A 23,375-nucleotide genomic window follows, 5' to 3' on the forward strand; every position below is an offset into this window, starting at 1 on the left:
TGATGAAGATAATTAGTCCAAACTGTATACACAAAGATTTATCCTTATCAGGGTTAATGATACAAATCAAAACAAAAGAATAGACAAAAGAAACAACATAGTTGTTTCTCAACAGGATCAGATATCTTTGCACACAAGTGTAAATTTAAAATTATTTTTAAGAACCATTGGTTCTATCAAGTATCAATTTTTCCTTGCAGAAGCATTCACTTTTAAAAATTCTTCAGTGATGGGTTGATTAGATGAGCTAGAGCGCAAGGTTGTGAATTTACATCGCCAACACTTTGACCTATTGTGTACCCCGGACTGTTTACCAGCGACTTTGTATAGTGGAGCTGCCTGTCTGGGGGCTATGCGGTTTACCTCTTCTGGATTTAAACAGCTTGAATGTAAGTACCGTAATATTTGTTTATGGATTGCCTCGCACTCACAAAGGAGGTTGTCGGCGTTTTTTTTTGGTTCTTTACAAAAGCGATAAGAGTTGTCGAGAGTTTCTCCGATGTTCTTCAGGTGGTAGTTCATCGGGGAGTGTCCAGTAGGATAGTTCGTCTTTGTTCAATGAAAGGGCCTTTTCAGACCAGAAATCTTTTCTATTGTTTCAGGCCTGGGGTCTTATTCCACGTTTCTCAATTCTTCTAGATTTTCCCAATTCTTTATTACAATGAATTGATGACTTATTTCGCCAGATGATCGGCCTGGTCATTGCCGTGTACTTTGGGTACCCATATAAGAATAGCTTTATTGTTTGCTTCCATTGATTTCAAAGATTCGATGCAGTTCCATACTAGCTTTGACTCAATTTTATAATAATCAAGTACTTGTAGGGCTGCTCTGCTTTCTGAGAGGATGAACATCTTTGCATTGCGGTAGTTACGTTGTGCGCAGCGAGCTGCGTATGTTCCCGCCTGAAAAAAGCAGAGATTCTTAGCCCATTGGGATATCGACTTTGGTTCCTGTACCTTGTATTCTTGCCCCCACATGTCACTGCATTTGTTCATTGCTGTCGATTTGTTATTCTAATTTCATAGTTTTTGGTAAAGCATAGTTTGGAAGACATGAAGTCCAGTCAGGTCACAGAGCTTCGTGTTCTATTACTTGTATACTCTTTCATCACTTTCTATGGAAGTCTTCATAGGAGTCTAAAATAACTTGTAGTGCTGCCATGGGACTTGATCGTGTCGTATATCAAGTTCATCATTTTCGGATTTAAGACCCATGCTCCTCCGACCATTCTGCAGCAGTTGTATAAAGCATTATGTGCCTTATGGCTTACTGCCTAAAGATGTTGTCTCCATGTTAGTTTCTGATCGAAGGTCACTCCGAGATATTTAATATACGACCTAAGGGTTAGTTCGACCCCGTTCATTCTGAGAGTTTTTGGGAAGCATTGGTTCCTCCTAGTGAATGAAACTAGGGTGGTTTTTAAGGAGTTTATACTCATACCTTCCTTGACTCATCATTTCTGAGTGTTTGTTAGGGCAGATTGCATTTGTTCCCATACGATACTATCATGCTTACTCCACACAATTATCGCCAAGTCATCGGCGTATCTTCATACCCCATAACCTGCTTTGTATACCATAATAGTAGTGGCGAGGCAGCCGCCTTGTGGGCATCTGTCTCCCAGTTCGGTAGGTATTGCTTTATCCTTTATATTCAGCCACCATGCTTTATACTCTACAACTTTTTCGAGTTTCCTGGTTAACTTGTTGTCAATTCCATGAGATATTTAGAAACTTCAACTTGAACCCAAGACTATAAACTCATTTAAGCAGCATCTTTAGATGAGGGTTTCTGAATCAAATTTTCAGCTTATTTTGTTTTAATTCGGCTCAATTTCTGCCAAGAACTCATGCATTCGGCCCCTGTGTGCTAGGTTTGAACAAGGCAATGTAAACTCTATTATTGTTTTCAAACAAATCAAAACAGGGGCTGGTATGCTTCTTTTGGTAGCGATGGGATACTCACTATTACCATAATATATATATATATATATATATATATATATATATATATATATATATATATATATATATATATATATATATAAATTAAAATTCATTTAATGCTAAACAAAAGTTCCTATTGTAAAAGCCGCTCGTGCTTGCAACGCCTCTTTTTGCTAAAACTAGACACATTTATTTATGAACAGCTCTACGACTGGAGTAATTATTATGCTAGGTTATACCCCGCATTTTCATTGCCGGGCCAGGGGGCGAGTAGCGCTCGGACGCACCTGACATTGCACCCCCTACACCATAGGTAAAGAAGTCTCTGAAATTAGTATTGGTATTGTTTTTTTGGTAACTTCACCAGTCAAATTGTTACCATTATGACAGGTAATGCCAATTAACTGTTTGTAATAATCAAAAGCCTGTTCTTTGATGTTTTTATATTTATTGAGCTAACACAAATTTGGGAGTCCACATCGAGGTTTTTGACACTCCATACTACATTTTATATACACGAATTTTAGAGCAACACTCTTATCCAAATTTAACAAATGTCTTTCAGAAATCACTCGTACATGTGATTCATCCTAAACAACTTTTGAGATGGCTATTGCAAGTCTGCATCCTGTTTTTATTACATCAGAAAATACTTCATAAAATGGAGTTTGCTCAGCTCCTTGATCAATACCGTGGTCATGATGTTCCTGTTCTTCATCTCTAAATTTAGTTATAGTTTCCAGTAACTCTTTATTAGACTCGGGGTCTTCTAAGAGTGTTCTTAATTGGTCATTATAATGTTCTACAATAACTGTCTCAACTGCAACAGTGCAAGCCATAGCTGCTTTGTCTCCAAGTAAGGCAGACCCTGCACCTAAAAAAGTTATTGAATACATTTCAATAGTTCTGAGCAATCATCTGAAAACAATCTTTTGTATGATTAACATAACTTAGGGAGTAACATTTCATAAGTGATTATCAAACTGTAGTTAACAAAAGACATTTTAGATATTTAATAATAAAAATTAAGTTTCAGAAATAAATCTGAATATTTTATTCAATATTTAAAGTCAAGAATGAAATATATAAACAAATTGATGTTTGTGCTATGAGGGCATCCACATCGAGTGTTATAGCACAATTAGTAATGGAAGAACTTGAGAAAACTGTCTTAAGCAAACTAAACATAAATATTCCAATCTTCTTCCGTTATGTAGATGAATTTTGTATCAAAAAATGAAATTGAAAATATAATCAAAACATTCAATGCTTTTTGTAAAAAACAAAATGATAAAATTAATTTTCTTGATGTCACACTATAAAAAATTAAAAATTAGTAATAACATAAAAACAGAATGGTATACAAAACCAACTTGGTCATCTAAATGTCATCCTATGTCACAAAAGAGATCTGTAATTATTAGTTTGGCTGATAGAGCTATCCAACAATCAGATCCTGAATTTAGATGCATAGCTATTAAAAAAGTAAAAGCTGCTTTAAGAGAAAAATTATCCTGAGAAAATGATAAATTACATAATCAAAAGAAGGATAAACAAATACTGTAATCAATTGAGGAACAAAACAGAACCTAAACATCAAAATGTAGAACGTATATTTCCTTCCTTCAAGAGAATTTTTTTAGAAATGGTTCACATACATTAAAAAAAAGTTATCAACGATACAAAAGACATAAGTGAAATTTATAATTCTATTTTATAAATCTTAATATCACTGTGAATAATTTAATTGAATATTGCTACTTATTTAAGATCTAATAATTTAGAATAAAAGTTTTTTAATGTAATTGAAAATAAATTTTTTTATATTAATGTTGTAGGTGATCTATTGATTTATATAATTATGAAAATTTGTCAATGCCAAATTATATTTTGATAAATATGACAATAGGTCGAAATGTCAAGATTTTACTTATGCTTTAAATGGAATTAATTAAGAGACGTAAAATCAAGATAATTTATCAACGAAACCATATAAAAGAGGTCTAAGAAGTAAGAAATTAAAGAAATTTAAATATAACTTTAGAAAAAATAAGTAAGTATGGTAGATAAAATTGGTGATTGTACTAATTTTCTTTTTGTTTATTTCATCTTAGTCCCTACTTTTGAAGAAGGGAATTGATTGAGGTATTCAATATTATGTTGCAGTTTTGAATTAGGTTCTAATTAAAATCCATATAAAGATTCAATATGAATAAAAATAAGAGTACTGGTTTTATTCTTTACTTGACCAATACTTTTATAGATATTAAATATCATGAATTTATGTTAAAAAATTGAAAAATTTAGAATTAAGTATTATTAGGCAAAAATATCATACAATAATCATTTAAATTATTATATAACATGCTTAACATTTTAATATAAATTTCAACGTACTAATAATCATGTTTTATACCTAAAGCAAATCCAGCTATGTTCCAAATAGGTGTCATTACAGTTGGTCTAACCCGATACTTGTTAATAAGTTCTTCAAATGTAGCTTTATGGTGTTTTTCTTGTTCCCACATATGTCTTATCAGAGGTGCTTTAGAAGTGGAACCCAAAATGAACATCTGACCAGCATATATTCGATCTGCTCCTAATTCTCCGGCATGATCTACTCGTATTATTTCATCGAGAACAGCCTTATCTGTTTTTGTTCTAACTCCTTTTAGGACAGGAATCGATATTCTAGTTAATTTAAACATTATTTTGGAATTAGTTTTTTATATATAAAACTTAGATATCTACATATATATTTTAAAATCGGTCATTTTTCAATTCTGTGAACTCAATAGGTCATAAACAATGTATACAACAATCACAACGACGTGAAAAAGTTTTGACATAAGACGTATTGATATGAAATTGACAACAAACACCCATGGATAGCACCAAGGACTCTTCCACAGAACAAAAATTCCTTAATGAAGAGTTTTTGGATAGTACTGGTCATGATATTCCATAGACAAAACTTATGGGATAGTAAATATTAGTACGTACTTTTTTCAGTTCACCAAATTTACATATTAGGAACGGGATATAGTTGTAGAAATAGATAGACTATGTTTTCTGTACCTTTTTGGCTTTTTTTGAAAATTAAAAATCCGTTTGATACTGTATAATGTGTTGCATAGATCACGATATAACCCTTAGATTAGGCATCTCGAACAGTGTAACACAAAATCCTACAACATAACCACCATTTACCACATCAAGACTATATAAGGGCACTTGTCAAAAATTGATCGGAAAAGTAAGCTGGTGCTAGAGGCAGGTTTATGTATCACTATAGGTAGAAATCAAAAAGAGCCAGATCGTGTGACCGTGGAATCCACAGAAAACAACCTCTGTCATTAAACGCCTCAAGACCAATTCGGTAAGTCAATGACCTGAATGCACATCATCTTGTTGGAAAATAAAGTTATTTGGTCAATCTTTTACTAACTGAGGAAAGAGCAGTAATGTTAATATGAAGATAAGAAGTACCAGATTCTCGAGCAACAGTTAGCTTGAGAGTTTAGTCAATTTAGCAAACTATGCTTTGTAGTCTTTAGATCCTGCAATAAAGACGTAGTTGTAAGCGCCTTCATAAAACTCTGTTTAGTCATCACAGGAATTGCTAGCTCACGACTGTAAAAAACAGCGGATGCTCGATGATGGTTTGGAAGGAGAGCGATTGGAGACTTGGTAAAAATTAGAGGGAGTTTGAAGAAAAGAGGACTATAAAAAATATTAAAGAAATATGTAGTACGTTCTTGTCAGAAAATATATCTTCCAGCATGACAACAATCCCAAGCATTTTTCAAACCTGTTTGAAGAGTATTTTATAGAACTGGAAAAGAATATGTACTAATTACAGACTATAGTTTTACTATTACTGTATACTTATTTATATATAGAAGTGATTTGTAAAATAAAAAAAATCCATGGTTATGTTTTTAATTGTTGTGTATCAAACTATAGGGTGGGTAAAAACTTTTCACCCGTATTTCATATTTTTTTGTACTAAGGGTGGATAGGTTTTTCATTTGATCACTATATGATTACATAGTGATCAAATAATTTAAGGTGTTCAACGACAGTTCTGGCTGTGCTGAACTCATAGATGAGCCATATCTTGGCCGAACCTTCGAGAATATTCAAGACCAAATAATCGGAATGGCTATAACAGCAAACGTCGAAATTTTAAGAATATTTCTATTTTATGTTCAAACTATTCCTGTGAATGTATTTTGCTATTTGTTAAATAAGGGGCTACATTTGCTATTTTTCTTTTATTGATAATAATCTTGAACTGTAAACTATAACATAAATGTTTTATTATTAAAAATACAAATAGAAAATGAATCTTCAACTACACATTTTATTAGTTTTATAAAAGGTTTTGTTTGGCAATTAACAAAATTACCCAAAATTATATAATAAATTTAGATATTATCAATATTAATTTATATTTATAATAATAAAAATCAAAATATTTTCACACACAAACTTACTTACATTTTTGTTATTTCTAAGGTACAAATTTGGGCATTTTGAACATTAAAAAAATATATTTTCAGTTTTTTATTTAATGGAAAAAACATATTATGAAAATGCTGGTAGTGATGCTAGTGTTTTTATGATTAAACCAGTCATTAAATAAGAATAAGAATTTTTAATTCATTCCTTACTTTGAAAGACATGGACTTACAATCTTATTCATTTGTAAATTGTATACAATATTCTTGGAAACAATAAATTAGAACAGTTAATGTGGAAATAACAAATCAGTGCTTTAACTTTACAATTTTGATTCTTAGCAAAATATTTGGTACTTTGAAAGTGGGACAAATTAAAAGTAACATTTTAAAAATAAGGAAATCTTTTGAAGGTGAGATATAACTTTTTGCTGAAAAATGCTTGTTTCATTAAATATAAACGTTGTAAGAAAAGAGGACCATTAAATGTAATGCTAATTAATTTCGAAAACAAAATGGAGAATGTTACAAGCCCAAGAAAGCTGCGATTTTTACTATTACCCAAATTAGTGATTTTTGAAATAATACTCTCGATGAAGTTTATTTCATTGTAAAGTTTGTTGTATTTGGGTTGCAGGAGCTTGCCGAATTTGTGAAATCAGCCAGATGGCATTAAATGATATTGAAGACTCGGAAACGTTATTAATTGTGAATCTTAAGAAAACAAAGAATAATGTAAACAGGAGATTTGTAGTTACTGAAAAATCTTTTAAATTTTACATAGCTCTTCGGTTAGCAGGTGCAAAGGATCGCTGCATGTTTTATGCATATCACAATGGAAAATCTATTAATAAGGTTGCGGTTAAAAACCAGTTTCATAAGGTTCCCGAAATATTGGCTAATTTTCTTCAACTTGAACATGCTAACTTATACACAGGTCATGCTGGTTGAAGTCAACAGTCGCTGAAGGTTATGTCGATGAATTGGTAGCACACAGGGCAGAAATAGCTAATAAAGTGTTTAGAACATGTGGTAGTGCTGAAATAACACCAGATTTGCGACCAACTCAACGGGAGTTGTGATGGCAGAAAGAAATATAAATTCAATATAAGAAAATTCGACTGTTGTTCCTAATATTTTGAGGAATGTGTCATTCATGCAATGCACATATAATAATTGTACTTTTGGACTCTTTTTACTTAACAGGAATAAAGTCAATCTGAAAATGTTAAAGTCACGTGTCGCTAACGCAAGCGCACATCGGTTAATAAACAATGTAGGAGTACCCCCCTTGTTGTATTTCTTTTGTTTCTTATAACCACCTAACACTAATTTTATTTTTGTAACTGAACTGTGTACACGTGCCTTACAGTAAGTCACATTTGCATTTGATTTTGTAGTTTAGTATTTTCAATTATGCGAAAAATAACGGCAAAAGACCTATTGTGTGAATAATTTATTCGTTTCTTCTATTAATTACACTAAATCGCTTATCAGCACCACTCTATTTAGAGAATAATCGGGAATTTACTTTATATGAAGTTCGGAATAAAAGCATAGAGATATAGCACTTAAATCCCAGAGTCAGCTATTAAATAATATAAATTTTCACAAATATTTTAATTAGTCGTTCGTTTTATTCGGATTATATATAACAAGTTACTTTGTATTAAATTTTTAATAAAAAGTTCCTTCTAATCTTTATAAAACAATTTTTTTGAAGTTTGAACAGTAATAAATGTTTCGGGCGCACTCCAAGTAAGATTCTTGTACAAAAACTACCCATGGAAAACTGCCATGGACAAACTGGAAACATTATTTGTACAAATTCCATAGCTTCAAAATACCTAATTTCCATAGTTGTTCGAAATGCTTAGATACTGAAACTTTCATACAAGGGAACACCAAAGTTATCTTACTTGGAATAGTCCATCCAATCAAAATAACCAATTAATCGATAAACCTACAACTATGAACCAAACCAAGAAATTAGTCTAAATTGAGTGAATAAGTGCTGTTAGTTTAGCCTGACTGAGTCAGTTATATTTACTGATGATACCAGTTAAGAAAAGGACATGTTGCATAAAGGGAAAACGATTACAAGACATGATGATTTTATTGATGATAATATTGTTACATAGAGGCAGCATTAAAAAAATAAAAATTTAATTAGTATGAATATTACTAACGGATTCAGAAATTCCAACTTAGTAGGACTTTAAAAACATAAATTTTTTCTCATAAAAATACTTTTGTTAACTCAACGTTTTTGTTACAAAAAAACATTATAAAGTTCTCGTGTGTTTTGCATTTGTAATAACTTTTTTCTTTTCTATTGAAATTTTCACTTTTTCTATATATTTATATTTGAATTTAGATCTCTTTAGTCAAAATCTTTCCACTGAAATAACCAGAACGTTTTAATTATTTGGATGAAATATGAATTATTTTAAACTCGTAGAAGTAGATAAATTGTATACCCACATTTATATTGCAGATATATTGAAAATAGTGCTTTAAAAATCTGGGAATGAACAAGTTAAAGACACTTTTAAATTGATCAAATATAAGTAAAATGTACACTAGAGTAATTACGATAGGAAAATTATATTATTGTAAAATTATAGTAGTAAAATTATATGATTGTAAAAATTTACAACTATCAACATTTTCACATAAACTAAAATTTAATCAGAGTAATCCAAATTTTACGACCACACTATATAACAAAGTACCAACCAACTATGCAAATTTCATAAAAATATTAATATTATAACTATAACTGTCTTAAAAATGTTCTGATTTCATAAATATTACTGATCAGTTGGAGTGGATTCAGATATAATTATTTTAGGTAACTCGTCTTTTTCTACTTCTGTGGATAATTGAGGTTTATTCGAGTTATCCATATTATCAGAAAAATCCATATTTGCACTAATCAACTTTTTCCTTATTTCTTGGAAAGCTTTTTTCAACGTTTGATTGGGAGGAATACCACCATGTAAATGGAGTGGTTTGTGCAATAATTTTTTCTTTGTTTCTAAAACACGTTTGTCCGGAGTGCTCAGACCATGTACCTAAAAATTATGAATTACTTACAGTCGACACTACTTAGGTGTGTTATTTATATCAAATATATTCAAATATTATATTCACTTTAGAAAAATAGATATATAGATAACACTGTATAGTAAAACTAAACAGGAACCCCCCCCCCCAAAAAAAAACAATAAACAGACTGGTTTCAAACTCTAATAAAAATACTTCCGCTTCTGCCAGGATTAGAATAATGATAAAATACACTAATTTGGTGTTTTAACGGTGGCAGAATCAAATTATCGATTTCCCAGAAATTGGAAATAAATGAATTGGTTCTTTCTATTTGTTTTTTTTGAACTGGATAAATGAATAACAAGAAACAGTTCCTTTTGATGATATGAGAATATTCCATTGAAAAATACATTTTTCTCGAAATATCGGTCAATTAAGACAGCGTAACCTAAAAAGTAAACCTAACCTAATCGAAGCTAAAGAAAACGTAACGTAATTTTCTGACAATATTCATAAAATAATATTAGAGTACACCAACGCTAAAATCACTGAATTAAGTGCAAATTATGGTAATACCGCCACTTTTGTGATCAAACTAAAAGCATTTTTTGGTCTTCTGTTGTTATGAGGAGTATACGAAGATGCTGCGAGGTTATTTGCAGCAGATGGAACGTGAAAAATATTTCTCTTTTTATTATTAGCAATTCGTCTCGATTAACAAAAGTGTAAGGGACAGCGTATACATGATGGAGATACGATGGCTGCAGTATCTCCAATATGTTTATGAATAATTATTAAGCAAATTACACTTGCAGTGAATATGTAGTATGTTTTTGAGGCAGAATATCAAGAGTAAACCTCGTAAATATTTTTATGTGCCTCGTATACGTAGGAAAGACTCACAACAACAAAACCCTACCAAATTATCTGTACCTATCCTCAGTGTCCTAAGACTGGCACAACCTATACTGAACACAAACCGAAACATAACTGGAGACAAGTTGTTCTCAATCTATCGAGCTTGTGAACAAACTGCTCGAAAATGGTTTGACTTATGTCGAAAAATCCGGGTGAAATACCCCACCAGTTTTTGCCAAATAGGAACAGAACAGAAAGGTTATCAGAATTTGGATTTACTAGAAGCCTAACGTTAGTTTCATTCGTATCTAAAAAAAAATAGAAAAGTAATTTTAGTCACTTCCATGCATCATAGCAGGACTATTGCTGAGAGCGGCAAACCAGAGATAATCGAACTATATAATTCAACTAACAGGAGTGGACTCACTTGATCAGAAATGCACTACTTATTCTTGTTTGTGTAGAACTCGTAGATGGCCTCATGCGGTGTACTATGCAATGCTTGACATTTCAAAAGTTAATGCCTGAAGTGCTTTGTTGATAATAAATTGTCACGAAGAAATTTTACAATATCGTTAGGAAAGAATCTTCCAAATGACTAGAAAGAATTTTCTAGGTAACAAACAATTTCTAAAGTACTTGGCGAAAATGCTAATGAGAGGAGAAACCAAAGAAATACAGAAATACCATCACTCATGAAGTTGTCCCCATACACACGACTCATTCTCCGATGAATTTCTGCAGCACTACGGCCTTCAGCCTGTAGAAAACGAATCACACTTGGCGGGAGCATCAATAATGGCGGATACGTTTACGTGGCTGTAGCACAACGTCGACTGACGCCTGAATGTCAACAAGTGATCGGAGGTTTAAAAAAATGGCTCTCGTATTTTTTTGTTACAGGATGCAGTAATTAAATAATACTGTTACGGTATCAACTTGGAATGCATCTTGGATTCTCTGTTATTTTGTTGTCAGATCATATCATTAATATTAATACATTTTTTCAAGTCAAAATTGCTATAGTGGTTAGTGTTCAAGTTTATTTTATATTTTCTTATAATCTGCTACTTTTATTACTGTTCAAAGATAAATAAAAATAATACGACAATTTTCTGATCTTTTGTTTAAAATTAGTGTTTTAAAATGGGTGTTAAAACACACTAGGATACCAATTACATGACTGTATATAAATATATGATCATAACTAAACAACAAAATGAAGCAGAGAAATCATGGGTAATAACGTGGAAGTAGAAGAATTAACGTACCTCGTAACTATAATAAGCGTGGAGATACGAGCAGCCAGATCTTAAACTTGATCTGTGTATAAAGATGGCAGGATGTTATGTCTTTCCCGTGCTTTTATTTGTCACGGAGGTAAGGACGCTCATAAAAAATCTACTCAAACGTCGGTTTATCGTCGTATTTTAAAGATGGGTCGATAGAGTTGCAAATAAGCACTGAGGTTCTTGAATGCATAAAAAAAGCTTTAGAAATAATCAACACTATAAAGAGTTGCAAATTAAAATATTTTAATCATGGTTCGGGAAATTAACTGAATTATTCCGCGAAGCAGTAAATACAGCGATATTAGTCAAAATGATAGCCGATCGATAACAGTCGCGGCACACGAAGAACATCTTCTGCTTGATGGAGACAAATATTTTGACAGTGAGTGTACATTATATTACTTACCTTCACTTTATGTTTGAACAAAGCTGTCAGACTATTGAACATCAAAGAGCAAGAATCACATTGAGCTTCAACATCCAATCTTCTGATCATACTGCTATTATCTAATCCTGGATTAAATTTCGTTTCTAAAACATTACTGGTTTCTAATAACGAGGAGCTAGCTTTCATTTTTTCAGTCCTCGTCCTTGTCAAAGTCTGTGAAGTCTTTCTTTGATCAAAATTAATATTTTTACTCAGATTTAAGGTATTGTTTGGTTTGAGATTAATATTTTTTTTTGTTACTGTATTAAAATTTTTGCTTGACCCAGCATCTTTACTAATATTGGAACTTGGTTCAACATTCTTCTGTATAACATTAATGGTTTTTCTACAACTGGTAGTGGGAATTGAACTTTTCTTATTTGAAGTACCACTAATTAGTGGCTTTAGCGGATTGATGCTTCTACCTCTTGTTACTGTTTTGCATGGTGAATTTACAAATGACCTCTTAATTTTAAACGAAAGTCTTCTATCTTTTGGCGAGGAAGTCTTAACACATTTTATCCTTACATGCAGATCCAACAGTAACTTTGAAGGGAACGAAGTGTTACAACGGATACAATTGAATTTTTTATGACTTTTTTCATGAACTGTTAATATATTTTGTGAAGAGCATACTTTTGAACATTCCTTACATTTGTAGGTGGCTGTAGAAGGTACAGATGTGAATTTTTTTGGTGATATTGTAACATTTGACGTTGATTTGATTAAATTTTCTTTGATATGAGATTTTTTGTGAATATTAAAAATCGCTATGTCTCTAAATATTTTTGGACAAGTTGTACATTTATAAGTAGGTCTGGACTTGTTACTACTATTACAAATATGTCTTTTAAGCAAAATAGAATTTTTATATGTCTGTTTGCAGTCTTCACATTTGTGTTTATACTCAAAGGCGGGGATTTTTTTACTGTTACGTAAACTATTCTCTAAATTGTGATGTTGTATATGAGTACTAAGGCTATTCTGGTTGGGAAAAGTCTTTGAACAATGCGGGCAATTTATTTCTCTCTTATCTATATCACTTTCCACTTCACTAGATTCTTCAGTACGACTCTTTTTCTGGGGAGAGTCTTCATTTGAACTTCCACTTTTAGATGTCTTTCCTCGGGATCTTTTCAGACTTCCTTCAGAACTTTCAGAATCTTTTTTAGATCTGCCCTGATTCGGCGTCTGACATTTTTCTTTAACAGTCGTTTCTTCATCAGAATGTATTTCAATAACACTTGTATCAGAATCAGAGCTTCCTGCGTTTGTAAGTATAATTTTTTTGTGTTTCTTTTTCTTTTTCATACTATTTTTTGGATCATATTCCTCGTCCGAATCACTCAGCTCTACAATACTAGTAACCTGCAAAAATTCATTTTAAATCAGTTTTACTATTCAGCAAATTGTGAAATTTTTATTAATCAATTCTTTAACGTATTAATAATCGATTAATCCATGAATACCTGAAGACATTTGGATTAATATGCAATTTTTTGTCTAGAGCAATCGAATAGACGTGAAAGAATGTGCCGGAAACCTGGTGAATGTTTGTTTTGAAATTATTTTTCTCCTAAAGTTTGGAACCGGATTGGAGATGGTGTGAGGTGACAATTAGTTGTAAACTCGGATGGACCGTTTATGTCGTTTACAGGAGATAATTTCATGCTTAAGCATGATCATGTACGACAGCATGCATTTAGCACATGTAGAAATCCCAGTACTTAATTGGCCTCCTCTAAACATAGACTCGACCCAATTGACATCTTTAGGTCAGAAGCAAACTGTGATCTCGTTTAGTAATTACTGCAAAATTACAACAGGTTTAATTGAAGAATCGTATCTAACTCCAAACTTAATTCGACAGTTTGTATAGCTGATTTGTTCATGTTACTCCCGAACGTAGAGATAATAATTCAAGTATAAGTAAATTATGAGTATGAATAAAGTTTATTTCTTTCCATTTGTCTTGTGAGGTATCTACAGTGGAGCCTACATAAGTCTAAAACCTCTCAAACTCGAAGAAATATTTCTTCCCCTTCTCCTTCAAGCACCAAAACTTTCGTTGGTCGAAATTTTAATTCCTTATAAGTCGAAGTAATTAGTGGGTGCCTAAAAGCTGCTTCTGTACATATTTTTCCTCCATAACTCGGATAATTAAACTTTGATATCCCCAATATAAAATTATTACCATACAATTGGATTATCAATTTTATGATATGGTATTGAAATTTAAATATGACGTCAGGTTTTCTGTTGGCGATTTTAAAATCTAGACTTAGTTGGGTTTTACGGTACATAATTCAGATCAATTTTGACCTCCACGTGAAGAAATTGATTCAAAATTGTTTTTTATATTATTTTCTTATTTTATTGATTTTAAAAATATTTTTTTGTTTTTTATTATTTCTGTGTAAAAATTTTAACTGCAATTTTGAAATTTTTGTCCATTGAAGATGGTTTCATATGGGTTGCAATACGAGGTCTGGCTATTAAATAATGAGACTGGTTACGAAAAAAATTGATCTACATTTGAATGCTCCTCTTCAATATACTCCCCTCCTCTCGCCACACACCTTTCCATAAGTTTTTTCCTCCGATCGAATCAGTGCTGGAAGTCTTCTTTGGTGATGACATTTAGGAGCTCTGCCGTTTTTTACTTTCTCGTTTCCATTGATTCAAATCGGGCCTCTTTTAAAGCAGATTTTATCTTGAGAAAGAAAAAAAGTCAAACGGTACCAAATTTGGTGAGTATGGCGGGTGTTCGAGCACTGGAGTGCGCTTACTGGCCAAATACTGCTTCACAGCACGTTATGAGCAGGTGCGTTGTACTGGTGCAAAATCCACGAGTTGTTCTTCCACAACTTGGGTCTTTTTTTACGAACTCGTTCTCGCAGTGTTGCCAAAACTGAGAAATAGTAAGTCCGGTTGACAGTCTCACACTCTGGAACTCATTCAGTGATCACGATACCGTTAATGTTTAAAAAAACTATCAACATTGCCTTTAATTTTGATTTGCTCCCTCAGCACTCACCAAAGCGCTTACTCCACTCATAAACATGCGCACGAGATAGAGAATTGTTTCTATAGGACTCTTGCAACAGTTTATAGCACTCAGTAGGAGTTTTTTTCAATTTAATGAAAAATTTGAGATTGATACGTTGCTCCTGTTTTTCGTCAAACATGGTTTTTGGCACGAGGAAAAAGCGCGTTTGTTTTAAACCGTTACTGCACAAATACTATAATAGTGATGGAAGCGGGACGTGCATAGACAAGATATTTAGATACCCAACGCACTACTCGTTTTCTACCCCACCCGTCTAGGGCGCCCTCTAGTCACAGTCTCGTTATTAAATAGCCAGACCTCGTATTTAAAAGCAACACTTCTTAAAAATTCTGACGAAATATTTAAAAAAAGCTTTCAATATTACTACCCTCAGAGGATGGTTTTTGGAAGGGTTGCATGAGTCCGATTAATCATAAACTTGTTTGAGAATATCAACACATCTACGAATAATTCATTTAAACTATATTTTACTCAAATACATGCTAAAATCGAAGATTTTTAAATTTTTTATGATAAGAGGTAGTTTTCACCCCTAAAAAATAAAAGCACCCTTCGACGTTGATTAACAAAATTCCAAAGTTTTAACGTTTTTTACTGCTAGTTTCTGTCCTATATTGAAATATGAAGCAAATACTAAAGCATGAATGACTTCAAAAATCTTCGGAAAATGGTCACATGGACATTAATAAGAAAATGACTAAAGAAAGAAGATCCTATTATATACTATATACCATCAATGAAATCAATAAAAGTGCAGTTTTTATCTTCTAACACCACATCAAAATTGTAACCGATGGATAAGGACATCATCAAAAATTTGAAGTCATTATACCGTAAAGAAGTTGTTAGGAATATATTGCAAAATATGGAAAAAAAAAAGATTCCCGTACAACCAATGCGATTGACTGAAAAAGTTTGATGAAACGGGACTGCTACTACAAAAAAAAACTGTTTTACTCACTTTGTCATTAATCAAAGAAAAAGTTATTTCTCTTTAATGTCCTGAAGCATGGGATACAGTAGGGCCTGGGGTATGTTTCAAGGACTTTATTACATGTGACCATGACATAAAAATTAATTTAGCTGAATATCACACACAGATCTAGAAACATTTTTTAATAATAATTTGAAGGAAAGTTTACCTCCAATTTATCCAAATTTTTCAATCGATCTGTAAGATTTTCTACAAATCCTTTGGAAGACACCATTACTTCTTGCACTATAATTTCTTCATTTGTTCTTGTATCTACAGGTTTGATTTCTTGTTTTCTAGGTAATCTACCCTGTCTAACTGGCGCGTGAGGAATAGTTGTTTTATTTATGAAATTATTAAACATTTTGGCTTGTATTACTTCCTTACTTCGAGCATATCTCTTTTCCATTAATTTTTCCCTTTGCAATGTTTTTATACGTTCATTGTTGATTTTATGCAAATCTATGTTATTCTTCAACACACTACGAGGATTTGTTGCTTTCAAAGTTATGGAATTCAGATTTTCCTTTTGATCAGTACTAGGTAACATATAATAGAGGATTGTTTTTTTACTACTATTAGCCACCTTGTTAATATTGGTGGGCTGTTTAAGAATATTTGAAGGTGATTTAACTTTTGGAGATAAAGTTCGTAAAGATATTTCAGGTTCAGAATATAATACTTCAGTTTCCTGGTAAATGCTCGATGATGTATCCTCACTTATTTCTCCTTCAGCTAGAAAAATTAAGTGCATTATTTCCATAAAATTTATCAAATATATTTACCTGTTACCGGAAGACCTTCAAACTCAAAATCTTCATTTTCAGAATCGTTTGTTCCAGGACTTTTTTCTACTATAAGTACATTTGTACTATTTTCATTATCTTCTTCTTTTTCTTCTTGGTGTAATTCTATATTATAGTTGAATTGATCTAAATTATTTTCTTCAACTAAAAAGTGAGTGGCTGCATGGTGTTCCAAATGAGCCTCTGTGCTATCTTCATAATACTCTTCAACATTTGGTTCCACATGTTGATAAGATATTATGGTTTCTTCACCTTGATTTTCAGTTCCAACTGTACTATAAGAATCAGCTATAAAAAAAGTGTTGTTTTTTTAACTTTTTTATTCTTAGACCTTTTTATATTTTATATAAATATTTCTGTTTTTTAAGTAAACAATTGGAAATTTTGGAAAAATTTATTATATAATATTTATTTTAATGAAAATATAGAAAAATCATCTAGAATCTACATCTTCTTCAATGTAGATATCGAAATCTGATTTTCCCTTTCAGATTCATTTTCACTTGACTTATTTGAGAGTTGGGGAAAATTTTTACAATTATCAGGGTCACAAGTTTTACAAGCTGAGGAACATATTCTTAACCCAACCAAATTCAATACTACCATTCGGGCTCATTACACCTGTACAATACTTACATTCTATTCTCTGAACCCCCTTGTATATGTTATGGTAGACCCGAATTTTATAATAGAGTGATGATAGAGATCGAGCCTCACAACGAGAAAAACAGCTATTTTCTTGTTGTTTTCGAAAAATTATTTGTGCTGAAAAATTTCTCGAAGCGATTGATTTCACAATTATATATTCTTAAAGTTTATCATTTTCTCAACATTAAAAAAAATAATTTAAATTGATCAAGTTTAAGCAGAGTTATAGATACACTAATCAAAACACTGGTCCTGTTTTTAAAAGAATTCAATAATTTAGCCGAATAAAAAAATAAACACATCCATCGAATAGTTTAGATTTCTAGCTGCAAAATGCATGGTTTCAATATTCCATTCCCTACGTTAAACGTGCGTCATCTTTACGTAATAATGCAACTGTACTATAGCTTTTACAAAAAAAAGTATAGGGGATTTTTTATCCCAACCAAGGGTTCATGAAAGATCCTTAATTATTTTCACAACAAAGAACTATTAAAAGACATTATTTTAAATAAAGCTATAAAAGAGCTAAAGTGTTAACATTTCTTGGCTTCAAATCTATAGTAAGTAGTTCTTCCATCTTTTCAATAAAGAGAACCTTTTCGTACCCGAACAATTTTACGCTGATGTACTCAGAACAATACAAAGTAAAAAGTGACATTAACTCAAAGGTTATAAAGGGTACAATTATGTTTACATTATATTTTGATTGACAATATAAAAATGCAATGAAACTTCATAAAACCTTATTGGGGTAACTTTAGCATTTCTACCCACCCTTTATTATTGGGTTAAAACCCTCACTATTTACCAATAATTTACAAACCTTCTGATGCATAATCTTCCTTCACAATTAGTTCTTCACTATTTTCTGATTGTGTTTCCTGATTTTTACTGACAAACACTTCATTTTGTTTATGTAATACTTCATGTTTTACAATTTCGACTCCTGGAATTGAAATTGATGATTAGTATTGAACATATATTTTGCTAAGATGGTGGTTGGTTGAATGGATGAAGCTTTCCCTAAATAAAATATTTTTTCGTAATTATTCTTTGATAAGATTGTTAACAACACAACAACGTCAAAAGGTCATAGAGTTATAAAATAACTAATAGCAACGAAAGTAGGAGAGACCAAAGATATTTTTTAACAAGGTATGATATCAAAAACTAAAAAATATGGGAACTATTGATATCAATCTGGTAGCAGCAAAAAGTATTTGACAATTGAAACAATCCACTAATACCACCAATTGACAAGAAAGACCTAGAAAATTAGATAAAAACTATCTAATGCTGAATATTACAACAAAAATATGAATTAAGGTTCAATAACAGAACAGGTGTGAACATTAAATTGTCTATGATTTTCTTATCATAAACATTACAATAATTATTGTATTGTAAATAAATTGATAGATACATCTCTATCATCTATAATGATTTGTTATTAAAGCATTGAGCTCCCATACTATCAAGTCAAAACTGACATTATAGAGAAAAAACTCGATGTAGTATTGAAAAATAATAGTTGTAATAGTAGTCTAGTTTATTGGGAGCATAGAAATCAAATATAATGAACAGGCAATTACCAAAAAAGGAGCAAAAATTTATTATTTTATTATTATGTTGATTATTGACCTAAAATATTTCTGAGGTGCAGAAAAAGGAGGAAGCTGAAACAGGAGCACCCTAGTGGTGGCTTCTAGAGATTAGGAACACCAAAAAGTTCCTTCAAAACTTTCATATTACTGTATCCAAAAAGTATTCGGATTGAATGCTGGGTTCGCCTGGCAATCCTACTCACTTTTTTGCAGTATACATCAAAACAAATAAATAGTCGTACAAACATTGATATTACATTTGTACTGCAAAAAACACCATTTATGTGATTAAATTAGAAGTTTCCAAACATTTTTCCTTGTTAACCACTAAATAGAGAAAGATGGCATGACACTATCAAAGAAATTATACGAGGTCACTGTAGAGAATTGTTAGCACTTCTGGAAATTTTGATTTGCTATTGAGCTATAATTCACATCTGAAAAGTCGCTTGTAAAATGATAACTTTTAAACATATTTTCCCTCACATTCAGAATGAAATGATAGAATTGGCATTAAAAAGTGTTCTTGATGATATTATTTGTGAAATCCAAGCTACTCCTTTTTTTTTAAATAATTTTAAATACAAGATCTCAATGTCTTTTGAAGACATAATAAAAATGAGTGAATAATTTCTAGGCATTCATTTTGCTGTAAGCTACTCTTATGATGTAATTAATTTAATTACGTTATTGAATAAAGGTTTTAATGTTAAATGTCATGTTTTTTGATATTATCATACCTAACTTGCTTCTTTATGTTGTCATGGATGGATTCGTTTGTGGAAAAAAAATAAAGTTTGTTTTCATAAAAGTAATAGTTTGCAAGGAGGTACTGGGAACATGTGTTGCGCCACTGGCAATATAATAGAACTTTTTATTATATTTCTACATATTCTTCAATTATTTTAAAAGAAAAAGGATTATAGATAACAGCATAATGATTTTGAAATTAGTTTCATTGAAATCATTCAACTACCTATGAAGAGTTTACTTTAGGAAATAATGTTAAAATATGCATATACTACAGGGAACAACAAATTTTTTTAGGCAGCAGATAATGTTATTCCCCAAGTATATATGATTATTGTTAATGAAACTTTAAAAATCACCTGGTTTTATATCTATTATTTCTTCATTAGAATTACTTTCATAATCTTCATTCAGTTCTTCATCATCCTCATATGACATTTCATCACACATGTTTTCATTTTTAATGTATATAATAGAATTATCAGTTGTAGGTATATCCCCTTCTTCATCGTTATATATGTTACTACCATCTACACTATCTTGATTTTCAAGAATATCAGTTGTCTCTTCAGACATTATTAACTGATGATGAGAGTCTTCATTTGTTTGTTCAAAAGCTTCTTGCAAAAGAACTGGATGTTCAAAGGTGTCCCCTGATACTTGGTCCTCTGTAAATTCATGTGTTGTATCTTCTTCATTGGCTAACAGTTGAATGGTCTCTGGCATTGCTTCTAATTGTCCATTTTCTGTTTTTCTGAAAAATATGCATATAATTAGGATTACACACATCTATATATTAACTCATCACAATATCTCTGGAGCCAAAAGGCATAAAGACTTAAAATTTGATGGGAACATTCCTTTCGTTGAGAAGAGATCAGTTAAGAAGGGATTTCATGAAATTTCACCCAGTTACAAATAATATCTCTATCTGAATTAACTTTGGACACAAAAAGTGGAAGAAAACGATTTTCTAGCACACTCAGAACTAAACAACTGAGAAAAGCTGCTTCAAATATACAAAAAACCACAGAGAAGTTCATAGAGAGGCCGTTAGAAAATATAATTAAAGTCATCCTGAAATCTTAAAACCAGCCAAAGGTATAATCAAACTCATCCAGATGTTATGAAAAAAAAATGACAAGGCTTTTAAAGAAAAAATCTACACATTACTGTCAAATATCATGAAGAGATGAAAATCTAAATTATTGCCCTAGACTTCTAAGCATATGTTGAGATTTAAGTTCAATAGTAAAATAATTGATTTGAATGATAAAATTGTCAATCTTGGTCCTTATTCTCCTTGCCAAAGATGTCGTGCTCTGAAATGGAGAAATGAGACTCCAAAGAATGTACTGTAGTAGTGGTGAAGTCCAGCTTTCTAAGCTTGAGCCCTATCCTGAGCCTTTACACAACGTAATGACTCTACTGTCAGAACATTTTTTGACAAATCCCCATAAGAATAATGGATGTTCCCAAATGACATGTTTTGGAGTCAAAGAGGTAAGAGAAGGAAATTTTATGGCAATTTTTACAGTTCAAGGAATATGACAAAATAGTTTGATATCTGAACCTAACCAGAAGCCTTTTCTTCAAATCGATAAGACAGCTGCTTCAGAATTTTACAACTTTAGGGTTATGGAGCATGAGAGTGAAATGCGCTATTTATTGCAATCTTCCAATATTTTAAATCAAATTTTAGTTGACATGTACCCAAAAATTGAGGTTGAAAGAACTTAATTATATTTGCAACAACAATTATCAACAATCGCAAAAATGGTTGTGTTGCCTTCTTGTTTTACTGGAGGCCCCAGTTATATGCATTAGTGAACTTAGGATGAAATGATGTATGACATTATAGATGGCCAGATTTATTCATAACATTCACCTGCAATCCTAAGTAGTTGGAGATAATGCAGCTTTCAGTGAAGGTCAACAGTTTCATGATGAACATGACATCGTAGCAAGGGTTATCAATGTAAAAGTGAACCATATGATACAACTTCTTACAGTAGGTTGTATCTTTGGTAAAACAAGCTAAGTAAAATAATAGGAATGCATCATTTGACACAGAACCTCAGTGGTGATGTGGAAAGCTATATTATTATTTTAAATCATGTGTTAATTTCATAGCATTCATTCATGATAAATGATTAGGCAGCTAGATAACAATATTTAATTTTTCTCTCACTTGGCATGTATTTTATGCGATGGGAAGGAGGCAGGTCAAGACTAGTAACATATAATTCAACGAACCCATTTTCATTTGAGACAGCTTACCTGAATTGAAACTGATATCTGTGTGTGTTCCCTTCTTCATCATGTGCTATTTGTATGCCATACACTTCTTGCGATTCTCCAACATTAAAAATGACTACTTGCTCAGTTTCAGCTGAATCTAAATTATCGTTCTCAATATTTGAAGCAACATCATCACTAACAATCAATTTCTCATTATCCAATGTTAAATTGTTGATATCTTCCAAAGTGTCATCAGTAGAATGCAGAACTGATAAGTACTGTGTTTCTTCATCATCATCTCTTGTAGTGGCATATGTTTCATTCAGGCTAACTGAAACAATTTATAAGATATTAGAGGTTCTTAATTTGATTTTTTATGGAAAGCAGACACATTGATTCAACATTAATATTATTCCCCAATTAGTTTAAGAATACCATACATTTTTAAGTAATCATCACGATATTATTACAAATATTGATTGTGAATTGCACAAATGCTTAAAATTAATAGCATGAATTCCAAAAATCAAATCTAAAGTGAAGCATTGAAACAATATTAATTATAAGTATATTAATAAATTTTGAAATTGGTGTTACATAAAAAATATATGTACTTAATTAATATTTAAGAAATGCCAATGTAGTATTTCTTAGAAGGAATTTCCTTAAATATCCTACCAGATATATTTACAATGATAAATTATACTACTTATTATCACTTATGACAAAACCGTGGAATTAATAAATTATTACTATTGTAAAATTGTGAGTGAAGAGGTTGATAAAGGAAAGAATGGTTGTTTATTGCCTTCAGAAGACACAAAACTACTTGATAAAACAAATACCTTCAGTATTTGAAAACTCTAATTGATTTTCATTAACCAATTCATTTGTCCAAGTTACTGTACCATCTTCACAAGCCATATTTTGATTTTTAGAAAAAGGAAGACAGTTTGCCATTTTTTTGGTTATCTCATTAGTATAAAGTCTTTTTCATGTGACCGGTATGCCCAATTATATCAACTCCAGATAATACTATAATTTCTTCAAATTTTAAATGGTTTTCTCAATTAAAATAAGCGTTAATTGCTAAAATGAATAAAGCAACATAAAATATCTTTGAAAATAAACTCAATTTAATACTATGCATAAAATACGTTTTATTTAACAGTTGCTAATGTCAATCGTGACAATGACGTTTAAGTAGTATTCGTTGATGAAGGTCTCATTTTTTATTTCA

General features: G+C 31.4%; 3 protein-coding genes across 4 annotated transcripts in view; 1 reads left to right on the plus strand and 2 right to left on the minus strand.

Annotated features, from left to right (window-relative positions):
* The window catches only part of LOC130902017 (8-oxo-dGDP phosphatase NUDT18), a 51,666-nt gene that overhangs the window by 2,408 nt on the left and 25,883 nt on the right, over positions 1-23,375 (plus strand). For both annotated transcript variants that reach the window (XM_057813810.1, XM_057813809.1), the window contains exon 2: positions 201-389. The gene's annotated coding sequence lies outside the window, so the exon portion shown is untranslated. The remainder of the gene's footprint in view (positions 1-200; positions 390-23,375) is intronic.
* LOC130902020 (5-demethoxyubiquinone hydroxylase, mitochondrial) lies at positions 2,378-4,805 on the minus strand. Its single transcript, XM_057813817.1, has 2 exons — positions 4,366-4,805; positions 2,378-2,823 (listed from the first exon to the last, which is right to left on the minus strand). Exons 1-2 carry the CDS (start codon positions 4,655-4,657, stop codon positions 2,540-2,542), a joined length of 576 nt encoding a protein of 191 aa, XP_057669800.1. The 5' UTR covers positions 4,658-4,805; the 3' UTR covers positions 2,378-2,539.
* Positions 9,077-23,343, minus strand: LOC130902014 (uncharacterized). The gene is made up of 8 exons (XM_057813804.1): positions 22,981-23,343; positions 22,175-22,466; positions 20,254-20,648; positions 18,364-18,486; positions 16,869-17,177; positions 16,253-16,818; positions 12,020-13,408; positions 9,077-9,489 (listed from the first exon to the last, which is right to left on the minus strand). Exons 1-8 carry the CDS (start codon positions 23,093-23,095, stop codon positions 9,226-9,228), a joined length of 3,453 nt encoding a protein of 1,150 aa, XP_057669787.1. The 5' UTR covers positions 23,096-23,343; the 3' UTR covers positions 9,077-9,225.

Source organism: Diorhabda carinulata, chromosome X (genome assembly GCF_026250575.1).
Source record: "Diorhabda carinulata isolate Delta chromosome X, icDioCari1.1, whole genome shotgun sequence".
Lineage (NCBI taxonomy): Eukaryota > Metazoa > Arthropoda > Insecta > Coleoptera > Chrysomelidae > Diorhabda > Diorhabda carinulata.